Below are 26,631 nucleotides of genomic sequence, written 5' to 3'. Positions count from 1 at the left end.
CACCAATGTGAATATCAGATAAACAACAGACATCAAAATAAAACTTCTATTACAAAATGATTCGTATTACCGAGTCCTAACTATTATTTTTACAGGATTCCATTTACTGATTCTTCAAAACCTGGAAAGCAAAATACAAAAAAGAGCCTACAGCTGGACTTAAGTAACATACTATGATGAGCTTAAAGGGAACCTGTCACCAGATTTGTCCCCTATAAGCTGCAGCTACCACCATTGAGCGCTTATATACAGCATTCTAGCATGCTGTATATAAGAGCCCAGGCCGCTGTGTAGAATGTAAAAAATACTTTTATAATACTCACCTGGGAGGCGGTCTGGTCAGATGAGTGTTGCTGCTCTCTACCAAAGTACTGTAATGCGCAGGCGTGAGGAAAGGTTAAAGACCGCCCATGCATTCGCACTACACTACAATACTTTGATCTGCCCTGAGCAGGGCAGATCAAAGGGCGCCTGCGTAGGACCTCAATGCTGGCTAGTATCATGACGTAGGACGCGTCATTCACCCAGGCTTCAGAAGAAGGAGGATGGTTATCACTGCAGAGAGGAGGCGCCGGACTGGAGATAGGGGGCGCTGGACCAGAGAGTAACAGACTATTATAAAAGTGTTTATGTTCTACACAGTGGCCTGGGCTCTTATATACAGTATTCTGGAATGCTGTATATAAGAGCTCAGTGGTGGTGGCTGCAGCAGCTTATAGTCGCCAAATCTGGTGACAGGTTCCTTTTAAAGACTGGTATGACGATATTCCTTATAAGAGATGGACTGACCATTTGGGGAATAGGAGCCATGTCAGAAAATTCGGTAGGCCACAAGAATTCAGGTGATGTCAATGGGAGCTATTTTGTGAGTTACTGTTTTATCTTTTTTTACTTCATAAATCAATAGTACAAGTGAACATAAGAAACTTTCTAATATATCTTATCATAGAAATCTGATTCTTTCTCCTCCTTCGATTCATTTTTCTCTCCCATTTCACAGGTAAAATCTGACATGGTGTATAAAGATTTTCTCATCACTGAGATAAGAGATCATAGTTGCTGCTTGTAAAATTCTATGCATCAGGGAGGGGGAGGAGGAAAGGGTTGGAGACACACAAATGTTCTGCTAAGAGTTTAAACTCTTTGCCTGTGTAGAGCTTTGCAATTTATAATTTAATTACTGTCACAATAACATCCTGATCCTCTACGCTCCAGCTGTAACGAGAATGAGTCACGTCATATTGAAGCTTTGTCCAACCAAAGTAGGTTTTATGATATTTCATCCATCTGGAAGTAACAAAGGACACAATGGACGATGCAACCATGTGACATGACATATTGGACATATGGATATCATATATATCATGATTTTGAGGATTTACAATTACTGATAAAAATCATTTGAAAACACCACTCCAGCGTGTTGTTTTTTTTTATTGCAGTGCTGGAGTGGTGCCACTAATGTAAGTTCTCTGCACTTAGGGGGGCTTTACACGTTGCGACATCGCTACCGATATATCGTCGGGGTCACGTCGTTAGTGACGCACATCCGGCGCCGGTAGCGACATCGCAACGTTTAAATCCTAGGTGCGACGATGAATGAGCACAGAAGCGTACAATATCGCTGATCTGTGTAACGTCGTTCATTTCCATAATGTCGGGTCGACCGCAGGTACGATGTTGTTTGTCGTTCCTGCATCGCTGTGTGTAAACCCGCAGGAGCAACAAACATTTCCTTACCTGCGACCCGACAGCAATGCGGAAGGGAGAAGGTAGGCGGGATGTTATGTCCCACTCATCTCCGTCCCTCCGCTTCTATTGGCTGACCGCTTAGTGACGTCGCTGTGACATCGCTGTGACGCCGAACGCACCTCCCCCTTGAAGGAGGGATTGTTCAGCAGTCACAGCGACGTCGCCGAGCATGTATGTGCATGTGAAGCTGCCGTAGCGATAATATTCGCTACGGCAGCAATCACCACATATTGCATGTGCGGTGGGGGCGGGTGCTATTGCGCTGGACATCGTTAGCAATTGCTAGCAATGTCGCAATGTGTAAAGCCCGCCTTAGTCTCATACTTACCAGATGCCATCTTTATCTGTGCTGCGGTCAGTCTAAAGCAGTTTGTGACTTGCTGAATCGCTCCAGTGTTTGCTTGACGATCCGGAAATCACAACTCAATTTAAGGTCTATGAGAGCAAGAACGAGGCTTTCATAGACTTGCTTTGACATCTTTTGATTGTTAACTCTAACTTCCAATAGGCTGAAGATGCAAATTGGGATCGGAGTGGTGCCGGGTAGATAAGAAGACAGCAGGTGGTAAGTATATTACTAGTGGCAGGGAACTTGGATTAGTGATACCACTCCAGCGGTGACATTAAAAAAAAAATGCTGGAATGTTGCTTTAAATGAACAGAAAGCGTAAGAAATGCAAATGATTAACCTGTGATCGGCTCCATTTAAATGTATATTGTACATGTGTGTGTTTTGAAGAAAAAAAAAATGATATGATCATTTTGGGGATCTGGGACCATGAATATGCTATAAAGGCATCAACTGGCCATAATGATTCAAGATTATTATATTAGTAACATATTGTACAAATAGAGCTGATATACAAAATACAAAAATGAAAGCTTCTACCAAAAAACTTGCTGTTTTGTTACAGAACAAAGCAATAATGTGTTGTAAATCACTATGAAATACACAACTCAGGAACAATGTCTATAAAAGTTTCCTTGTTGTTACACCCGGGTGGTCTAATGAATAAGAACTCATAGTCCATGACACCATTCACTGTTCTGCTATAAGAAGACTTAATGCCAGAGATTTACTAGTGATAACCGTTTAACGTGAAGTTCAGATGATCAACATGTGTAGGTGAAGTAATGCAGTTGCTGTAGATATGACTCAGAGCTAAGCTCAAGATTTCCTTCTTTTCTTTATAGAATCGCAGCTCTCTCCCGGCTTTTCTTGATTCTTCCAATTCCCTTAGAGCGAGCTGAAGCTCCTGAGATATAATTCCAGGACTTTCTTCTTCCTTCATTATCCAGTCTAAGGCCATGTGGCTCCTCATTCGCTCATCCAAGGAGTACTGGGAATAGTAGGCAATGACCTCCTGTTTGGAAAACAAACAAAAAAACAATTCTATTAGATTTACCACTGATATAAATACGTTATGTGTTTTGTAAGAAAAGAACCAAATCACAGATGTCTGACCATTTACAGGATGCAAATAAAAATGTGGATGGATATGGTGTAATCTGCAAAGCTAGTGTCACGGCCGTAGATAGAAGCTATACCGGCCGTATAGTACAATAGAAAGGGAATGGGTATGTAACGCCCGATCGCTAGGGAAAGTGGGAAATAGTGAACAACCTGCAGCTCACCCTCACCAACTCTAAACAGGTTCCGCACCTGTCGCAGAGCAATACCTCACCCTAGGTAAACACTGATCTAGACCCTAAGTAAGGATGGAGCGTTTGAGCGCTTGTCAAAACCACTAATGCTAAAGGAAACAAAATGGGGAAGCACAAATGCTACTACCTGAGCCCAGGTTGATAGCAAAAATCAAACACTTATCTCAGGAGCAGCAACCGCAGAAGTCTCTGGAACAACTATAAACTGCACCAAAACCACCCCAGGGTGAGGTTTATATAGGACGTCAGAGGCTGGCAACTAAAAGGAACTATTGATAATTTCCCAGGGTCATAGAGTTCACTGCTTCAGAAACAGGGAAATGACCGATAACAACACGTGCTGACAATCTCTGGGATTTTCTAACACTCGCTGCAATTGGATTGTCATCTGGCCGTGACAGGCTGTGACACATCTGTGACAGCTAGATATTAACGGATATTATTTTAGTATTTTTTTATTATGTAGACAAATACAACATTATGTGAATTTGACATTTATATTTGGTTCCAGTGTGGTATCACGTAAATGTGTTGTGTAATTTCACATTTATGAATATATAGCATACCACAGTCCATAAGGCTGTGTTCCCATAATGAGCTTTTTAGTGACTTTTTGACGCTGTGCATTTTCTCTCAGTCAAAAACGCAGCACCTTAGGGTACATGCTCACGATGAAAATTAGTAGCGCTTTGGATAGTGTGTATTTTTGCTGTGTCCAAGCACTGTATTCTACAGTACAAGCACAGTGGATGGGATTCACAAAAATCTCCTGCCCTCTGTGTTCTTTTTTAACTCTGTGTAAACTGACCTGTGGTGCGGGTTTCCTATCTGCAGCATGTCACTTTCTTTGCTGCGTCCAGAACACATAACCCAGATCGTGGGCATGTACCCTAACAGTTCCAGCAAGTGAATGAGATTTTTAGAAATATTCAACCTACTGTTTTCTTTTTTAGGTTGCGTGAACTGATATGCAGTGCGTTTTTCAAATCTACAGCATGTCAATTTCACATGAAGGTACGCAGTTTTCTATACAGATTTTCCGTATAGACTTGCATTAGATGTAGAAAATCCTCAGGTAAAAAACGCACATTCGTTTTTAGTGCTTTTCCAAAGTGGATATGCATCAAAAACACATGTAACCTGTGCCCAAGAATCTCAATAACATTTTGTCAAAGACAAATACGAGAAAGTTTCAAAAACAAAGAATAGGTGTAGGGTGGACCCAGCACCAAAAGAATCAGGACTATTAAAATATCAAAATTTGATTGGACATCTAAAAATACAGAGGGTCCAAAGTTGAGGGTACCTTATGCGTTTCGGACAATAAGTAAAAACAAGTCCTTAATCATAAGTCTTTGGACCCTCTGTATTTTTAGATGTCCAATAAAATTTTGATATTTTAATATACTTGATTCTTTTGGTGCTGGGTCCACCCTACACCTATTCTCAGTTATATACAAGCCTGTGATATCTGGAGGACTGCGAGCACCTTTAAGTCTTGGAGCACAGTCGCCTATGGTAAGCTGAAGACTTTTTTCTTTTTTCTCTTTCAAAAACAAAGCAGCCTCTGACACTGTACATTCATTAGTATGTTAGTACACCCACAGGGGCGTGCTTACAGGCTAAGGGGGCTGATTAGCCAGGGCAACTAACACCTAGGGGACTAGTCCCTTCCCTCATTAGCATATGATAAAAGATCTTTAGAAATACCTTTTCTAAAGATCTCTTTATCTATACTACTAGATACAGGGACAGTTAGACAAGGATTAGTAACATGCACCCAGAACTCCTCGTGGTTCTGGGAGCATATTACATCTGACAAGCTCCCTTTAATCTTTGGAAATCTCTTTTAAAAATATATTTATGAGATAGATCATCAATATCAAAGATCATCAATATCAGATTGATTAGTGGGAGCGGAACAGACCTATAGCACCCCGACTGGGGGATCAGCTATTCTCATCTCAGGCAATGACCAAACAGCTACTACACAATTATTATTTTATTAGAACTATGACCCTTAGTAATCACCTCACACTGATCAGAGATCTAATGGGTGAATATATGTATATATATGTATATATATGTATAATATATATATATATATATATATATATATATATATATATATATATATACAGTGCCTACAAGTAGTATTCAACCCCCTGCAGAATTAGCAGGTTTACACATTCGGAATTAACTTGGCATTGTGACATTTGGACTGTAGATCAGCCTGGAAGTGTGAAATGCACTGCAGCAAAAAAGAATGTTATTTCTTTTTTTTTTTTTTTTTTAAATTGTGAAAAGTTTATTCAGAGGGTCATTTATTATTCAACCCCTCAAACCACCAGAATTCTGTTTGGTTCCCCTAAAGTATTAAGAAGTATTTCAGGCACAAAGAACAATGAGCTTCACATGTTTGGATTAATTATCTCTTTTTCCAGCCTTTTCTGACTAATTAAGACCCTCCCCAAACTTGTGAACAGCACTCATACTTGGTCAACATGGGAAAGACAAAGGAGCATTCCAAGGCCATCAGAGACAAGATCGTGGAGGGTCACAAGGCTGGCAAGGGGTACAAAACCCTTTCCAAGGAGTTGGGCCTACCTGTCTCCACTGTTGGGAGCATCATCCGGAAGTGGAAGGCTTTTGGAACTACTGTTAGCCTTTCACGGCCTGGACAGCCTTTGAAAGTTTCCACCCGTGCCGAGGCCAGGCTTGTCCGAAGAGTCAAGGCTAACACAAGGACAACAAGGAAGGAGCTCCGGGAAGATCTCATGGCAGTGGGGACATTGGTTTCAGTCAATACCATAAGTAACGTACTCCACCGCAATGGTCTTCGTTCCAGACGAGCCCGTAAGGTACCTTTACTTTCAAAGCGTCATGTCAAGGCTCGTCTACAGTTTGCTCATGATCACTTGGAGGACTCTGAGACAGACTGGTTCAAAGTTCTCTGGTCTGATGAGACCAAGATCAAGAACTTTGGTGCCAAGCACACACGTGACATTTGGAGACTGGATGGCACTGCATACGACCCCAAGAATACCATCCCTACAGTCAAGCATGGTGGTGGCAGCATCATGCTGTGGGGCTGTTTCTCAGCCAAGGGGCCTGGCCATCTGGTCCGCATCCATGGGAAGATGGATAGCACGGCCTACCTGGAGATTTTGGCCAAGAACCTCCACTCCTCCATCAAGGATCTTAAGATGGGTCGTCATTTCATCTTCCAACAAGACACGACCCAAAGCACACAGCCAAGAAAACCAAGGCCTGGTTCAAGAGGGAAAAAATCAAGGTGTTGCAGTGGCCTAGTCAGTCTCCTGACCTTAACCCAATTGAAAACTTGTGGAAGGAGCTCAAGATTAAAGTCCACATGAGACACCCAAAGAACCTAGATAACTTGGAGAAGATCTGCAGGGAGGAGTGGGCCAAGATAACTCCAGAGACCTGTGCCGCCCTGATCAGGTCTTATAAAAGACGATTATTAGCTGTAATTGCAAACAAGGGTTATTCCACAAAATATTAAACCTAGGGGTTGAATAATAATTGACCCACACTTTTATGTTGAAATTTTTTTAAAATTTAACTGAGCAACATAACTTGTTGGTTTGTAAGATGTATGCATCTGTTAATAAATCCTGCTCTTGTTTGAAGTTTGCAGGCTCTAACTTATTTGCATCTTATCAAACCTGCTAAATCTGCAGGGGGTTGAATACTACTTGTCGGCACTGTATATATATCAGAAAATGTGTGTCCTGAAGGATCTGAAATCTCAGTTATGAAAACTGCCTCTCAGTCGGACTGTTCTAGATGTCTATAGCAACGAATCAGAGCTCAGCTTTCACTTTACCTCAGCAACTTCAATGGTGAAATCTGCACTCTGGTTGCTAGAACAATCTTAGGGGCACTTTGCACACTACGACATCGCAGGTGCGATGTCGGTGAGGTAAAATCGAAAGTGACGCACATCCGGCCTCGCTGTCGATATCGTAGCGTATAAAGCCTTTTTGATACGATTAACGAGCGCAAAAGCGTCGTAATCGTATCATCGGTGTAGCGTCGGTCTTTTCCATGATTTGGAAATGACTGATGTTACGATGTTGTTCCTCGTTCCAGCGACAGCACACATCGCTGTGTGTGAAGCCACAGGAGCGAGGAACATCTCCTACCTGCGTCACAGCCGCCAATGCGGAAGGAAGGAGGTGGGCGGGATGTTTAAGTCCCACTCATCTCCGCCCCTCCGCTTCTATTGGCCGCCTGCCGTGTGAAGTCGCTATGACGCCACACGACCCGCCCCCTTAATAAGGAGGCGGTTCGCCGGCCAGAGCGACGTCGCAGGGCAGGTGTGTGCATGTGAAGCTGCCGTAGTGATAATGTTCGTTACGGCAGCTATCACCATGATATCGCAGCTGCGACGGGGGCGGGGACTATCGTGCACGGCATCGGAGCATCGGCTTGTGATGTCGTATTGTGCAAAGGGCCCCTAACTTTGAGGCAATTTTCATAAATGAGGCCCTAGTTACTTCTTCAGTAGCTACGGCCAAACAAAACCATCTTACTGTGAGCAATCTTCAAAAATGAGGCACTAGTTTCTTCTGCAGTGGCTATAGGCAACCAGAATGATCTTACCATGAGGCAAATTCTCATAAATGAGGCCCTAGTGGGGGCACTGGTTTTTGACAGTCATTGCTATAATTGCAGATTTTAAAGTAACTTATCAGGTTGCCCCACCTTAAGCCGTCCTTGTATGACATGAAAGGTTTTCCATCTGATCGGCCACCATGTAATACTACATATACCGTGTTTCCCATGGGTGTTGGGAGTGAAACCCACAGCAATCAGCTGATCGTCAAAACCGCAGGAGACCGCAACTGCTCGTGCCCATAATCAGGGTTTGGGCCGCTGTGGTCTTTCTCTCTCTTATCTGTGTTGAGAGCACTCGTGGCTCCGCAGCAATAAACTGACATGCTGCAGCTCGGGAATCCACACTGCATGTCCGTTTACGCTGCATGAAAAGCAAGCACAGTGGGCATGGGATTTATAGAAATCTCATCCACTGTGCTTGTACTGTACAACGCAGCATTTTGGACCCCACAAAAACACTGCATCCAAAACGCTGTGAACGCTGATCGTGGGCACGCAGCCTAATAGATATGTTATGGATGAAATCATGAAAAAACGGCTTGGAATGGCTTCTGTAACATCTGAATTCTTAATTTAGCCTTTTTTTGTTGGAATAATAAACAAAGTGAAGAGAGACTATATTTATAGTTACAGATCTAACTAAAGAAAATTGAGACCGGACCTTCTCAACACATGGCCTGTGTACGGCATTCCTCCACATAACACATGGTATTTATTTCACATTTTCAAACAGATTCAGAACAATGGTGATTCGTTAACTGAAACACAGGACATACCACAAAAGGTTTACTTTATAACTCCAGGATGAGAGTGAAATGGCAAGCCGAGGATTTGGTAATTCATTAAGAATGCGTGTTTGGCTACTCCTTGGTCTGAAATTGGTTGCAAAGTTATGGAGCCAACACATAAAACATGGTATAAAATAGTGTGACACAAAAAGCAGATGTCAAAAACCCCAGCCCAGCACCAAGACAATGTGCATCATTCAATCCACAACACTGTGATTTAGGATTCTGAAATGTGATATTCTTGTTATTATAAGAAAATAGTAGATAAATGAATAATCCCCATTAACCATAATTACTAAACACAAAAATTGGCCCCAAACAACCTAATATACATCAAGTACATAGAAAGCTGGATTGTAGCCTGTTGAGAAGCTGTTGGTTACCTCATAGACTTTAATGATTTCAACATTATATTTCCGGCCGTATATATAAAAAAAAAAAAAATTCTGCTATTGAATAATTTACAGGACTGTAATAAAGCATTGAAACACTTGACAGAATTAATCAAGAATGGAAATGTATAATTAGAAATGCAATGTATAATAATAACATTAATATATACTGGATGCAGAGTTTATATTCAAGGATTGAAAAATGATTATTTTCTATACAGGTGTATTTTGTTAGTATTGAAATCATTTAGTACAGTGCACAGTGGTGGATTTACATGTCACAGTGCCATGTGGCACTGTAATGCCGGATGGTGATCTTGTAGTCACAGTAGTCCCCTTCTTGCTGCAGATGTTACATCACTGCAAAGCACTGTCTTTACAAGAGTTACTCTTCTCCGGACCACTGCCTTTCTCCCAGTAGTCCTTATTACAGGAGTTTCAAAAGTCCCCACTCTCCAGTGATCACAGAAATACCTTTATTTTATCTCCCCCTGAGTATCTTTAAAGAGTTGGTTCACTACTCTGGAATAGTTGCCACAGCTCTGTAAGACTGATAGGGTAGGCTTCTGTGAAACACCTTGTTCAGCCAATTCTGCCTCTGAACAGCGCTATTGCAGTCTGCTCATACCCATGAAATGACCCCCCTGGGCTCTCTGACCTCTTAGATCCGGTGATGTCCCGTCAACTTCCAGTTGACCCGACATCATTGAAGTGGGCCCCAGTCTTCCTGACTTACTTGGTTGTGGGCGGTGTTTTGCCGCTCATCACACCACAGCATCGTTCCTGCTTGCAGCACTCTGCAGTGAAAGACAGCACGAGCGAGATGCTGGGCTGTGATGTGCGGTGAAACGTCGCCCACAGCCCAGTCACTCAGAAAGACTGGGGTCGGCCCCGGTGATGTCGGGTCAACTGGAAGTTGACGTGATATCACCAGATCTCAGTGGTCATGGAGCCTTGGGGGGGTCACTTCATGGGTATGAGCGGACCACAATAGCACTGCTCAAAGACAGAATTGGCTGAACAAAATATTTTACAAAAGCCTTCCCTATCAGTTTTACAGGGATGTGGTCACTATTGCACAGTAGTGAACCACCCCTTAAATTTCTCAATAAGTCACAGAATCTCCCTCCTCCTGCAAAAGCCTGGGTGGTGACAGCTGGGCACCCCTTCCCTTTCCCTTGGTCCCAGCAGGGCTTATGCCACTTCCCATTTTATTACCAGAGATGTTCCTTTTTTCTTGTAAGGTCACAGCAGGGCGCACTCCCTTTCCCAGAGGTCACAGATATTTTATTCCCTATTATTTGCTTTGTCGCAGCAGAGCTCTATTCTTTTTCTCAGTGTTTCTGGGTATTACTTTCTCACATTCTCAAGAAATCACAGTTGGATTCCCCCTTTCCTTACAATGCTGCTCTCCCCTTTTGTAGTTGTACAGTGCTGTGCATGGCAAGCAATTAAGCTACACCAAGGATTGCACTTCAGGTCCCTTAATCCGCTAATTGACAGGGGTGCTTGGAGTCGGATACGGTTGACCTGATATTTAAGGACCACTCCAGTTTTTTACATTTTCTGTGTCTTAGCTACTGTGTACTGGCCTGTAATTAGTATAATAATATACTTCCTGGCCTCTAGCTTGTCCTCATATCCACCTAGTTCGGGTCTGCTGTGACACTATGTCACCACATTTGTGATCTCCTGTATCCCGCATGATTGCTGTGTGGAGTTGTGACAACTTTTTGAATGTAAGTCTATGAGAATTCAGAATGAGGCTCTGTAGCATTGAGATTGTAACCATCGCTCCACACAGTGATCCAGCAGGTTACAGAGGTGGTCATGTGATACCAAAGTCATCGGAGAATGTTACCACACTAATTACATTTACACTGATGAGCAAAAGGATAACAATGTTTTTGAACTTTTGAATTTCAAGCTCCATATCATACCATCCACTACAGTTGTGAGCTTGAGAATAACTTCATTTTATAGACAATCATCTTGGCTATCTCATACATAAATTTGACTTGCAACTATTCAGCATATGATTAATTATGCAGATTCTTGTCATCTCACTTTATTGTTACTGTTTTCCTAAAAATCTAAATTTAATTTTTATTGTTTTATTAGTATTTTGTAAATCCACCTTTTGGCTTTCAACACTGCCTAAATCCTTCTGGACATGTTCTCAATCAGATTCAAGCATGTATCAACCAAAATCTGATTCCAGGTCTCTTCTACATTTTCCCAATGTTGGAGCATACTGGTCGACTCACTTGGTTATGTATACAGCTTTTTCTTCAACTGTACCCACAAGTGTTCAATTGGGTTGAGTTCTGAGGACTGTGGGGGCCAATCCAGTACTACTTAATTGTCACTGAACCATTTCTTTGGCAGTCTTGACGTATACTTTGGGCCATTCTCCTCCTGGAAAACTACGTCATTGTCACAGGTGTCTCACAGGTAACAGACAGTCCTGTGGTGTTCGGCAGTAGAAGGTCACAGAGTATGGCTACACAAAATGCTCTTTGACTTTCTATTATTTCTGTTGTCAGTATACAGTGTATGAAGTATCTCCTCTGCTGGATTCTTCCCTTCAGCTGCTAATCTGTATTTCCCCTTGGGTTTCCATACACATTTTTCATGGACTTGTGCTGGTGATATTCAGTTTCTTCACAAGCTTTGGATGCAAGCAGGTGGCTTGTACTCATCTGTAGGATCATTGCTGTTCTTTGCTGAACTACTTCTTGAGTCATCTCGAATAAGTTCTTCATGTGCTTTCCCCATGTGTGTGTGTGCGCTCACTGTGTCTTCTTTAGTGTTTAGTAGGGTTGACAATGAGCTCATCCCACCGGTTCACTATCTAGGCCCCATCTCTAGGGTCATTGTAGGGTCAAGTATCTGGCTCGGCACATAGGTACGGACCCTATCTAGGGTGGTGATGGACCCCAGGAGCTAGCGGTAGGTTTGGTCAGGGGTCACCATCTCTCCTTCCCTGGATGCAGGTTTCCCTTCCCTTTTGCCGTTTGCTTGGTACTTCCCTGTACCTAGCGTGACAGTCATACTTTTCATACTCATAGTATTCAAGAGTACGAAGTAACTAGTATTGTAGGATATTCACATATAGCTCAGCATTGAGACCACTATCGATTCTGGTCAAGTATCCACCGCCTTTAAACAACCCCTAATCATCAGGCTTTCTCCACCGAACTTGACAATTCCTTCAATTTCTTGATCCATTAGCCTCTTTTTCCCTTCTTTCTTCTAGACCCGCTGGTACCCATCAAAGCCTAGTCTATTGACTTTCATCTCATTGCACCAAATCACCCGTTTCTAATCTTCTACTGACCACTTTTCGTTGCAAACTTGAGCCAGCACTTCTTATGACGATATTGAAATCGAGGCTCGTTCACTTTTTTCGGCCTGGTATTCCAGAATTGTTTAATATGCATTGCACGGTGCTTGCATGGATGTCTGTGATCTCACTATTATGAAGCATACGAGCCACTTCCACTGCAGTGTTTGTTGCACCAGAACTGATAGACCTTGTGATTAGCTGACTTGTTGACTCTGATATTTTGCCTGGACGTCCACCTTTTGGCTTTTGAATGGATGGATGGACTTGATTTTGTATTCTTCCAACTGTCATGGCACTGACATGATGCAGTTTGGCTATTTTCTTGGCGGAGAGACTGCTACTGATGAGCTGGATGATGTTGTTTCTGTTTTCTTGGGAAATCTTCCTCATGGCTGCTCCTCAATTTGGACCAGTGACCTTTATCTCGAAAATCAACATAATAACACACTGAGCTACTAGGGAATGTGAGAACAGGTTGCAATTTGGAATATTCAAGAAAAAAAAGATTTTTGCACCACCAAGAGCAAAACAGTAACAACGCAGTGACATGACAAGAATCTGCGTCACTAATCATATGCTAAATAGTTGCAAGTCAAATTTAAGTATGAGATAGCCAAGATGATTGTCTATAAAATAAATGTAGTCTCAAGTTCAAAGCTGTAATGAATGGTGAGATATGGAGTCTGAAAGTCAAAAGTTCATACCCTTTTGCTCATCAGTGTACATTCATGATAGCTTGGACATGGGAAAATAAAAACATTCACCGGAATGCTCCTTTAATAGCCTACCTATAATAGGTCATTAAAACTGCCATTAACTTTGTCATTTGTCATCTTGGTAAAGGACCCTTCAGTGCTCTTAATGCTACAGACTTATAAAGCCAAGTGCTTAGGACTCCAGATCTGAGGATGACATGTCTTACCGACGGCCCCAAAGAAAACCACTAATATGCATCTATGGCATGTCAGACATTTGTTAAAACTTAAAGATAGCTTTAAACAAATGTAATTATCAAATTATCATTTCCATTACATTTCAGCATTTCGAAGAATTCTAATCCCTAATTTGTGTCTATATTTTCTAGGAAATTGTAAATTTAATATAAAAGCTTAAGAAATACTTTAGAAAATCTAGTTTTACAGTTTTTGTCATTCTACTGTCTCAATAACTTCCATGTACAATGTAATTCAATTTATCATATTTAAACTTCAAAGCAGATCTCTAACAAATATAATCATTGCCATATGTTGTTTAATCACTTTCCAATTTTCCCTCGCTTTCTTCTCAGGTCCAAATAAATCCAATTAAATATGAACATAATCCTTAGCTGATAATCTAATCATTGTACGTATGCATCAATCCAGCTTTGGTTACAGCACTAATCCTACTATTATCGCCTGAAATCTACGTTCGCCCACATTTTTCCCATCAAATAGATAGTAGTAGCATCTAGACATAGGCACATGGAGATGATCAAAAAGTTATGCTGACCAAACTCCTCTTTAAATGGCCTCTGTCATTTCACTAGACTTTGCATAAATTACTAGTACGCAAATATAAGAAATGCTGTAACATATGTATTGAGCTTTCTCCAATTTTTTCATGTTGAACTGGATGTCTAATAGCAGCTAAGGAATGGAATAAAATGTTTTTTTTTCTTAATTTCGCTTATAAGTTGCAGAGATATTAGCAATGTTTTTGGTACCTAATGAGTTAATTTTTGTCAAGCCCTAGTGAGTGGTTACATATAGTTTTCACTGGGTGCATGAAACACTCAAAGGAAAAAAGAACAAGCCCGCTATAGCTTAAAGCAGGTTTCTCAGTGTGTGAGATGAGGTCTGATCTCCTGGTCTAACCTCCTGCATGAGTCAGTGTGGGGAGAGGTGCAGCACAGCTGAGTTTACTTGTGTCACATTACAACCTTTTCTATCAGCTTTCCTCTTCTCATAATAACACAGATACCCCTCCTCCCACTCTGCTTATCTAGAGATATATTACTAATCACTTTTATGTCTACTGTGCTCAGGGCAACTTGTAATAGCACTACAGTGAGATCAGAGCAAGCCGTCAATATGTCTCACACAGGAGTAATATACCTGTTCTGGATTTTCCATAGTAAAACATTTAATGACACCCTACTATGATCTATTAGCAAAGTGATTACAAGTTGCCTCAGCGGAGTAGACATAAGTGTTATTACTAACACAGCTCTGGACAGGCAATGTGCAGAGAGGGTCAGTACAGTAGAGGTAATCCTGCTGTGAGAGGAAGAAAGCTGATACAATGGTTTGTAATGTGACACAGCTAAACTCTGCTGCACTGCCCCTTCCCACATACTGGCTCATGCAGAATGATAGATCAGGACATCAGAGCTGTGTTATTCCACATCACACACTGAGAAAGGTGCTCTAATCTATGGTGGAGCATGTTCGTCTTGTTGCTGCCTGCTTATGATGTTTTGTAAAACACATGTTTATTTGTTTTGTGTGAGTTGGAACAACACACAAAAAAAGAGAAAAAATACAAACTGGACACAATTTCACACAAAACCACAAAAAATGGTCTGGACAACATTGTTTGCATTTTTCCAAAATTGTGGGTTAACAAATTTGTTTCAAGCATGTGATGCTCATTCAAACTCACCTGTTGCAGGTGTGAGCAATACGAAAATCACCTGAAACTAGATAAAAAGGGGAGAAGTTGACTCAATCTTTGCATTGTTTGTTTGTGTGTGCCACACTAAGCATGGAGAACAGAAAGAGGCAAAGAAAAGTGACTGAGGACTTGAGAACCAAAATTGTTGAAAAAAATCTACAATCTAAAGGTTACAAGTCCATTTCCAGAGATTGTGATGTTCCTTTGTCTATGGTGCGCAATATAAATTAAGAAGTCCAATCCATGGCATTGTAGCTAACCTCCCTTGACATGAATGGCAGAGAAAAACTGATGAAAGATTGTAACGCAGGATAGTCCAGATGATGGATAAGCAGTCCCAATCAAGTTACAAAGAAATTCAAGCTGTCATGCAGAATGAGGGTGCATCAATGTCAGCACAAACTATCCGGCAACATTTTATTGAAATCAAACGCTATGGAAGGAGACCTAGGAGGACCCCGCTGCTGACACATTAAAAAACTAGAATGCAGTTTGCCAAAATGTACGTGAGTAAGCTAATATCCTTCTGGGAAAATGTCTTGTGGACAGATGAAACCAAGATAGAGGTTTTTGGTAAAGCACATCCTTCTACTGTTTATCAAAAATGGAATGAAGCCTACAAAGTAAAAAACACATTACTTACAGTCAAATATGGTGGAGGTTCAAAGATGTCTTGGGGTTGTTCTGCTGCCTCGCGCACTGAGTGCCTTGACTGTGTGCAAGAAATCATGAAAGATTACCAAAGGATTTTGGGTCGCAATGTGCTGCCCAGTGTCAGAAAGGTGGGTTTGCGTCCTAGGTCATGGGCCTTCCAGCTGGACAATGACCCCAAACATACTTTAAGAAGCACCCAGAAATGGATGGAAACAAAGTGCTGGAGAGTTCTGAAGTGGCTAGCAATGGGTCCAAATCAAAATCCCATTGAACACCTGTGGAGAGATCTTAAAATTTCTATTTGGAGAAGGCACGCTTCAAATATGACATACCGGGAGCATTTTGCAAGTGAAGAGAAGTCCAAACTTTCAGTTGAGAAAAGTAAAAAGCTTGTTGATGGTTATAGGAAGCAATTGATTGCAGTTATTCATTTACAATGGCTGTGCAACCAAATATTAAGTTGAGGGTGCCAAAAATTTTGTCCGGAACATTTTTGGGGTTGTGTGTGAAATTATGTACAATTTTCCTTTTTTACCATCAGTATTTTGTGTTATTCCAATACACACAATGGTTGAAAACATGGGTGTAACAAAAGATATATAATTGGAATAATTTTCTGGGAAAAATTCTTCATTTTCTGGAACAATGTCAAGGGTGCCAACAGTTTCTGCCCTGACTGTATTTGAGGTATTTGGTTAATTCATTATCTCATTTTATGTCTCATCATCCCCTTGCCCAATAGGATGTACAGTTACATTCTATTGGGGCTCACTGACTTTGATGTGACCTTACAAGCCGAGCCCGCTACTTTCACAGCAGAGGACGGCTGCAATATTCAGCTCTCTTCTGTCTCTAACAGCACCATGTACAGCAGTGCGGCTGTTAACTTGTTAAATGCCATTGTCAATCTCTGAGATTGACAGCATGCTGGCAGGGTTGTTGTGCAGTTCTAACAGCCTATCAGCACCTCGATATAGCAAAACGTATTCATGTCCTGTGAAGTGTTCCACATTTTTTCACATTACGCTCACAAGCTTAGATGTATTTTACTGTGATTTTATGTGCTATAACAACACAAAGTAGCAAGTATTTATGAAGTGTAAAGGAAATGATACATGTTTTTTTTTCAATATTTAAAAAATATAAATCTGGAAATTGTTATTTGCATTTGTATTCAGCCACTTGTAGTATGATACTTCTAAATAAAATCCTGATAAACTACCTCCAGAAGTCACCTAATTAGCAAAGCGAGTCCTACTGTAGGTAATATATTCTCAGTAAAACAACAGCTGTTCTGTTAAGGCTTCAGAGGTTTAGCATCATGAAAACCAAAGAACACACCAGACAGGTCAGGGATAAAGTTGTGGAGAAGAGAAAATCAGGGTTAGGTTATAAAAAAGTAGCCAAGCTCTGAGCACTGTTCAATCCATCATCCAAAAATGGACTTATAAATGACTCAACTACAAACCTACTAATACAAGGTGCTTTTGTCAGAGGAGACTAAAGAAGAACCAAAATTGCATATCACACTGAAAAACACCATCCCCACCATCAAATATGATGGTGTCAAGATGATGCTGTGAGAATGATTTTCTTCAGCAGGGACAGGGTAGATAGCAGTACATGTTTAATTTTCCTGTAGAACCATCAAAGGGGGCATTAAGGGATATACAATTCTCATTGAAGACAATGGTTTGACCGTGTAATGCAGAACAGGACAGGTTGTCCAGATGCGCTCTGTGGCTACTCTCCACTCTGGTAGTCAAGTGGTGAAAAATTGATTAATCTTTATTACGTTTCACTAAATATCTCTTGTTCTAATCAGGCATATCAAAGAGAGTAAGTACCCTCCTCTACAAGCCAATATGGAAAGCCACTCAGTTAATATAGATGACCTTTCATTTGAATGTAATGCTACATTCCCTGGATGATCATAGTTCACTTTGGCAAAATCAACTGTTTCAGTGCCTGATTGGGATTTGGCAACATGGGGTTTCTAAGTGAGAGACAAGCACTTTAAAACAAAATCTGTCACCAGATTTTTGCCTATAGTCTAAGAGCAACATGATGAGGGTCTGAGACCCTGATTCCAGAAATGGATCTAAATGCAGTCATTTTAATACAATCACCATTTTCTCTGTTTCAGATCTATCTTCTCATAATGCTAAGCTCTGTATAATCCCACCCATACCACTAATTGGCAGCTTTCTTTGTACACTGTATATTGACAGAAATTTGCTAATCAGTAGAGTTGAGCGCGGTTCGCGGTTCGAGGTTCTCCAGTTCGCGGCTCGAGTGATTTTGGGGGCTGTTCTAGATCGAACTAGAACTCGAGCTTTTTGCTAAAACTCGATAGTTCTAGATACGTTCGAGAACGGTTCTACCAGCAAAAAGCAGGGCTTTTTACAGCTACAGTGTGCAGGAGCCATCGCTGGCAGCCTGCCAGAAGCTGGTAACCAAGATAAACATCGGGTATCCAAGCAAAGCGCTTTGGTTAGTAACCCGATGTTTATCCTAGTTACGTGCAGGAAGCCCACACTTCCCCGCTCAGCTCACTCCGCCCCCTCCTGCACGCGGCATGTACACACGTACACACACACACACACACACACGTCCCCAGCCATGCAGTCCACGACAATGACGTCCTCCTGGCACTCTGCACACGTGGTCCCGCTCAGCTTACCTGCGGTGATGAAGTCCCGACCTCAGCGCTGTCACTGTCCTCCATGGCCGCCGCTTGTCACATCACCTTCTCTCGCTTCCGACCCGAGACTGACTAGCGGTGACGTCACGGGCCTCTCGTGATACTTGGCTGTGAAGGCGGCGGTCATTGAACTCAGTGACAGGTGCTGTCAGCAGTGCAGGAGATCAGCGCAGGTAATGTACCTCGCTGACAGCAGCACTTGTCATCCCCTGCAGTGACCTGGGCTGACCCATTGATGTTAGCTCAGGTCACTGCACTGCTCTCCCAGCCAATGGGGAACATCCTGCTCTTCATTGACTGGGACAGTGTGGATCGTCATGGCAACCCCTTGGATTACACCAGACCTGGATTTGTTTTTCTTTCTAATAAATTGGTTAAAGAGGGAATGTATTGGGGAGTGTTTTTTCAAATAAAAATGTGTTAGTCATCTATTTTTTTTTATTACTGACTGGGTTGGTGATGTCGGGTATCTGATAGACGCCTGACCGCACCAACCCCAAGGCTTGATGCCAGGTGACATTACACATCTGGTATTAACCCCATATATTACCCCGTTTGCCACCGCACCAGGGCAACGGGATGGGCTGGGGCGAAGCACCAGGATTGGCACATCTAATGGATGCGCCACTTCTGGGGCGGCTGCGGCCTGCTATTTTTAGGCTGGGGAGAGTCCAATAACCATGGACCTCCCTAGTCTGAGAATATCAGACCCCAGCTGTCTGCTTTACCTTGGCTGGTGATCCAATTTTGGGGGACCCCTACGTGTTTTTTTTTAATTATTTATTTAATTTAAAATAACAGCGTGGGGTGCCCTCAGTTTTGGATTACCAGCCAAGGTGGGGTTGCCAGCTGTGGTCTGCAGGCTGCAGCCATCTGCTTTACCCTAGCTGGCTACAAAAATAGGGGGAACCCTACGTCATTTTTTTTTCATTTTTTTTGGCTAAATACAAAGCTAAGCACCCCTTAGTGCCACATGAAAGGCACCAAAGGGTGCAAAATTACAAAATGCAGGAGAGTGGGACATTATGTGTCTTTCTGCACTTATAATGACAGAAAAGACTTCTATGAAGTGCACAAGCACAAGAAAATCACCAGAGCGCTCTACGCTGTGAAAAGCAGTAGAAAATAGCACTGGAGTGAACATGTGACCGCCTCATGTAGGATGAAGCTATGGATCCTGGGTAAATTTATGCATTTACCCTCCTTCAGTTTTTTTGCAGTACACAAAAAAAACGGAAGGCACACGGATGACAAACAGATGACATACGGACCGTCTACGGAATGGAAACGGATGCCACACGGATGCACCCGTGAAAAAAACGGACTGTTTTTTGCAGACCGCAAAAATGGATCGGTCGTGTTAATGTAGCCTTATTCTGATCTGCCGTTTATAAACAGCAGGCAGAAATAAGTGAATAACGCCCCCCAGCGTCAGAAAATCTCCGGGGTTTCAGGGCTAGCTGAGACCCTGGAGATCATGATTCAGGACGGTTTTTCCGGTCCCCGCTCACGTGATCACAGGTATACACCGTACACCGATGATCACGTTACAGTAAATGACAGCGCCGGTAAAAAATTATTTATCTCCCATCTGGCATGAACAAACATGATAAATCTCCTCCCCGGTCCCCTCCGGTCCCCCGGTGTCGCCAAAGTGCCCCCCCCAATGCCCTCCCAGAAATCCAAGATGGCCGCGCGCACAGCAGCGCGCCGGCCGCATTCACCCTACTCCTCTGATTTCTGTCGCATGTGCCATGACACATGCGACAGAAAACTCCTCCCCAGGCCCTGCCAGGTCACCCCCTATAACCCCACCGGTGTTCCCCGGTGTCCCACTGTACCTGTGCAGCGTTGATCCCCCCACGGCCCTCTCCTTCACAATATACGCTGCCGCATGCACAGAGCGGCTGTCAGCTCAGCTTCCTGTGTTCAGACACAGTGAGTGGTGGTTATGCAACTGTAAGCTAAATGGGCGGCACAGTGGCTCAGTGGTTAGCACTGCAGTCTTGCAGCGCTGAGGACCTGGGTTCAATTCCCACCAAGGACACCATCTGCAAGGAGTTTGTATGTTCTCCCCGTGTTTGCGTGGGCTTCCTCTGGGTATTCCGGTTTCCTCCCACACTCCAAAGACATACAGCGCTATATAATTAATAACGCTATATAAATGAATAAATTATTATTATTACGGCAATGCCCTGCTCATGAGGTAAGGAACATAATTGATCAGGAGAGCTATATACTACATTTCCAAATGGAGGGATTTGCTTTTATAGTTTCCCTGCTGAATGACTACCAAACATGAGAGTCCGTTATACGCCACAAGAAAACACATCTAAATAGCGAGCTCTGTTGTTAAGTATTCATTCAGCTGGATAACTGGACTTAAAGGGGTATTCCATCTCCAAGATCCTATCCCCAATATATAGTAGGTGGAATAGCAATAATATCAGCAAATACCAATATTTGGAAATGTAGAATAGTTCTCCTGATTAGGCATGCCCTTACCTCATGAGCAGGGCATTGCAGCTTTGGTAGCAACCATTACGACATGGACTCTGCTGCTGTGGACCCGGGGAGAGTGAGTGCAGATTCATTGCACCCACACTCCTCACATGAAGGGTCTGCACTCCTAGAAAATGGGGGATACGTTCCCTGAGTGTCTCCCCCCCATATTCTAGACGGTCCAGAGTCGTCGTGGGACCCCCTTTTTTTTTTCTTACAATAAATTGGTGAAAGAGGAAATGTTTTGGGGACTGTTTTTTCAAATAAATTTCTTTTGTCGATTTTTTTTTTGTTATTACTGACAGTTTATGATGTTGGGTATCTAATAGACGCCATGACATCACAAACTGCTGGGCTTGATGTCAGGTGACCTTACAGCTAGTATCAACCCGATTTATTACCCCATTTGCCACTGCACCAGGGCACGGGATGAGCTGGGGTGAAGCGCCAGGATTGGCGCATCTAGTGGATGCGCCACGTCTGGGGTGCCTGCGGCCTGCTATTTTTAGGCTGTGAAGGCCCAATAACTATGGACCTTCCCACCCTGAGAATACCAGATTACAGCTGTCCGCTTTACCTTGGCTGGTGATCCAATTTGGGGGGGACCCTACTTTTTTTGTGTAATTATTAATATTTATAAAATAATTATAAAAAAAGAGCCTGGGGGGACCTCCACATTGGATCCCCAACCACGGTAAAGCTGCCAGCTGTGGTTTTCAGGCTACAGCCGTCTGCTTTACCCTAGCTGGCTATCAAAAATGGGGGGACCTAATGTCATTTTTTTTAAACTATTTTTTAAATAGAAAAAATTAATGGGCTTCCCTGTATTTTGATTGCCAACCAAGGTAACGGCAGGCAGATGGGGGTGGCAACCCATAGCTCTCTGCTTTATCTGCGCTGAGAATCAAAAATACCGCGGAGCGCTACGTCATTTTTTTTAAAGATTTCTTTTTACAGCACTGTGATGTCCAGCAATCAAAATACAAGGAAGCCCATTTTGTTTTTAGTTATTTAAATAAATAATTAAAAAAAATATATATATGGGCTCCCGCTGCATTTTTTGTATTGCTAGCTAAGGGTAATCCAAGCAGCTACTGGCTGGTAACCCCCACTGCTTGGTGTTACCTTCACTGGCAATGGAAAATCCAGGGAAGCATTTTTTATTTTTTTTGCCAAAAAAATACAAAAAAAGGACGTGAGCTTCGCCATATTTTTGTATGCTAGCCAGGTATAGCAGGCAGGTGCTGGAAGAGTTGGATACAGCGCCAGAAGATGGCGCTTCTATGAAAGTGCCATTTTCTGAGGCGGCTGCAGACTGCAATTCGCAGCAGTGGGGCCAGAAAGCTCAGGCCAACCTGTGCTGCGGATTCCAATCCCCAGCTGCCTAGTTGTACCTGGCTGGACACAAAAATGGGGCGAAGCCTACGTCATTTGTTTTCTAATTATTTCATGAAATTCATGAAATAATAAAAAAAGGGCTTCCCTTTATTTTTGGTTCCCAGCCAGGTACAAATAGGCAACTGGGGGTTGGGGGCAGCCGTACTTGCCTGCTGTACCTGGCTAGCATACAAAAATATGGCGAAGCCCACATAATTTTTTCAGGGGGCAAAAAACTTCTGCATACAGTCCTGGATGGAGTATACTGAGCCTTGTAGTTCTGCAGCTGCTGTCTGTCTGTATGGAGAAGAGCAGACAGCAGCTGCAGAACTACAAGGCTCAGCATACTCCATCCAGGACTGTATGCAGAAGTTTTTTGCCCACCAAAAAAATGACGTGGGCTTTGCCATATTTTTGTATGCTAGCCAGGTACAGCAGGCAGCCACGGGCTGCCTCCAACCCCCAGTTGCCTATTTGTACCCAGCTGGGAACCAAAAATATAGGGAAGCCCGTTTTTTTTAATTATTTCACTTATTTCATGAAATAATTAAAAAACAAATGACGTAGGCTTCGCCCCATTTTTGTGTCCAGCCGGGTACAACTAGGCAGCTGGGGATTGGAATCCGCAGCACAGGTTAGCCCGAGGTTTCTGGGCGCCTCTGCTGTGAATTGCAGTCCGCAGCCGCCCCAGAAAATGGCGCTTTCATAGAAGCGCCATCATCTGGCGCTGTATCCAACTCTTCCAACAGCCCTGAAACCGGGTGGCTTGTTGGGTAATAATGAGTTAATACTAGCTTTGTTTTACTAGCTAGTATTAAGCCAGAGATTCTTAATGTCAGGCACGTTTGACCCGGCCATTAAGAATCTCCAATAAAGGGTTAAAAAAAAAGACACCACACAGAGAAAAAATACTTTAATAGAAATAAATACACAGACACATTAGAGACTCCATCTTTATTACCCCCTGTCAGCCCTCCACGATCCATGGTCTTCTGTCTTTCTCGTTCAACAAATGCAGCTCTGCTCCATCACTGCTGCATGAGGGAAGACGCTGCTTCCCGTGCAGCCTTCACTCCGTGAAGGCTGCACGGGAAGCAGCGTGCAGCCTTCACTCCGTGAGAGATCAGTGCTGCTGGCTGCTGGCGGTGACAGACGCGTTACCATAGCAACAGGGCTCCGATCATGTGATTCCCGGAGCCGCGGTTAGCGGTGACGTCACTGCTAACTGCATTGCTATGGCAACGGTGATCTCCGTTGATGACCGGCTGTGTCAGCCGGTCCCTAACGGAACGGGGAGTCAACCGTGTGCTAGAGCATGTCGCCGGTACACGGCGATACACAAATGTGCACCGTGTATCGGAGAGTGCAATGACAGGTCCTACATGACGCGTCATAGTCATGTGACCAGTCTGTAGCCAATGAGATAATAGCCACGTGACTGGTCACATGGCTATTTTGACGTCACGATAGGTCCTGCATCACTGCTGGCAGTGCTGGTCACTGGGAGGATTCAGCGATCATCGGATGGAATAGCGGCAGGAGACAGAGTGCAGGAGGGATCGCGGGGACCGGTAAGTGTTATGGCAATGTTTATTAATTGTATGTGTACATTTATAATGCGTTTTTATGTGTTTGTGATTGCCTCCCATTATATCCTATTGGTTCGAGTTCGGTTCTTCGAACGTTCGCCGAACTGAACTCGAACGAGACCTCCGTTCGACGAACCGAACTCGAGCCGAACCACGGCTGGTTCGCTCAAATCTACTAATCAGCGGTGGGGGTGGACCGCCGTGATAAACTCTTGCTGAAAAAAAATCCTTCTTGCAGCATGCAGGCAGCAGCGCCCTTGCTGATCGGTGCCTGTGCTGGCGTCCGCTGACAGCGCTTTATAACAGATGACAGATTCCTTGTCTCTGTTCGGATGGGAGCTCTGTATACAGCTACTGCAATGATCAGCCGCCAGCCAATCAGAGGCCAGCAGCGGATCACTGGAGAAGCTGCATAGACAGTGCGTTCCTGTGCAGAGCCCGGGAATCTGTCCTCTGATATAAAGCGCTGTCAGCTGCGGCCCCTGATGCTTACTGCAGCATGCAGGCAGTGGCCCCCTTGCTGAGTACTGCCTGTGCTGGGGCCATGCAGTCAGCGCTTTATATCAGAGGACAGATTCTTCGGTGCTGCACAGATGCAAGCTCTGTATACAGCTACTGCAATGATCAGTGGCCGGACAATCAGAGGCCAGCAGTGGATCAATGGAGAAGCTGCATAGAGAGCGCGTCCCTGTGCAGCGCCCGGGAATCTGTCCTCAGATATAAAGCGCTGTCAGCTGGGACCCCTGATACTTCTTGCAGCATGCAGGCAGTGGCCCCCTTGCTGACTGCTGCCTGTGCTGGGGCCGTGCAGTCAGTGATTTATATCAGAGGACAGATTCCCCGGCGCTGCACAGATGCGAGCTCTGTATACAGCTACTGCAATGAGTAGCCACCGTCCAATCAGAGGCAGCAGCTGATCACTGGAGAAGCTGCATAATACAGAGCTCGTCCTGCGCAGCATCCGGGAATAGGTCCTCTGATATAAAGCGCTGTTAGAAGCAGGACACCGAGGGACCCAACCAGGATAGGTGAGAAGGAGTTGTGTTTGTTTTTTTGTGTGTGTGAAGTATGGCAGAATAGGGAACACTACTACATAATGGAAGAGGAGCAGGAAAGGGGCCATTAGAAAAGGATGAGCTGGATGGGCACATAATACTATAGGCTTGGCACAAGGATGGGGCACATAACAGGTTGGGAGCATTACTATATGATGAGCACAAGGATGGGCACATTATTACATTATATGTGCCCATATTGTGCTCTCCTAGAGGTCTGTGCTGAGCAGAATACTGACAGCCAATGAGTGTGCAGAGGGCGGGGCTGGACAGTGAGGCTGGGCGGTGTAAGATCTGACTGTGAGGTTTGGCAACCAAGGAAACAAAAAAAATCAGGTTTGGTTGAGCTGCATGTAAATAAAGTGTCTGCAGAGAATAAAGTGATAATTCAAGTGGCACAAAAGTTAGAAAACAAAAAAAATAATGTAGGGGTGTTTTATATGACAATACAGCACAGATTTGCTTAAAACATTTTTTGGAGTTAATGTCGGACAACTCCTTTAAACCCCTACATTGTAATAAATAACAGAAAACTTAGAATCAACACGAAATCTAAAATATGCATTTCCCCACCCGGGAGGGAATCTGAAAACCTATGATATGACACTGCTGAGACAGCAGAGAGCAGAAATTGTTTTGACATTTTCGCAGGCTGCAGTGAAATTATTTTTGCCATAAACCGTCCTACGGCGCAGCCTCTGTGTGTTGTGGCAGTGAACACTTTTTTCCATTATCTGCTTCAGTAAGATCTAGGCCAAATGTTTAGGTTCTTTACTGCCAGCGCCAGTAACTATTTCTTCACAATGATTTGTGTACTTAACTTTACCATCTGCTTTGTGAACCTCTTTCATATAATATTCCCATAAGAGTATTCTGTTATTGCTTGGGATGTATGTTGAAAAATAGTAACATATAAAATATAAGCAAGTCATGTCTTTCATCCCACAGGAAACATTAAAGTAACTGTAGATGTCTCCATAATGAGCGAAAATGCAGGTAACCTTCTTTCATTTGCCACCATAGTGGATCCCTTACACATAACTTTGCACCTCCTAGGCAGCGCTTATTGTGTCAGCCCCTTAAAGAACCACCCCAGCTTTTTTTGTTTTCATCTCTTTGATAGGGATGACGTACAGTGCAAAGCAAAAATGAGTACACCTCAACAAATTTGCCAGAAAACCTTTAGATTTCTTTCAAAATCAACATTTTCTATGAGATACAATACTGCAAAATAGTGCCACAATTGTGGGCCAATGATTGCAAACAAGATTTGTTATGCTACGCACTAAAAACAATACTTTTCCCAACAAATTCATTCACATCCATGTTGCAAAAATGAGTACACCCCAATGAAAGTCTTAAGGGTGCTTTACACGCTGTGACATCGCTAGCAATTGCTAGCGATGTCGAGCACGATAGCACCTGCCCCCGTCGTTCGTGCGACATTTGGTGCTCGCTGCCGTAGCGAACATTATCGCTACAGCAGCGTCACACGCACATACCTT

General features: G+C 43.2%; 1 protein-coding gene across 1 annotated transcript in view; it reads right to left on the bottom strand.

Moving 5' to 3' along the window:
• Positions 1 to 269: 269 nt before the first annotated feature.
• The window catches only part of LIX1 (limb and CNS expressed 1), a 233,690-nt gene continuing 207,328 nt past the window's right edge, over positions 270 to 26,631 (bottom strand). The window contains exon 6 of the mRNA XM_075341905.1: positions 270 to 3,116. Within this exon, the coding sequence (XP_075198020.1) occupies positions 2,832 to 3,116 (285 nt within the window). The 3' untranslated portion in view covers positions 270 to 2,831. The remainder of the gene's footprint in view (positions 3,117 to 26,631) is intronic.

This window comes from Anomaloglossus baeobatrachus, chromosome 1 (genome assembly GCF_048569485.1).
Source record: "Anomaloglossus baeobatrachus isolate aAnoBae1 chromosome 1, aAnoBae1.hap1, whole genome shotgun sequence".
Classification (NCBI taxonomy): Eukaryota; Metazoa; Chordata; class Amphibia; order Anura; family Aromobatidae; genus Anomaloglossus; species Anomaloglossus baeobatrachus.
This window is presented reverse-complemented; position numbering and strand designations above follow the sequence as displayed.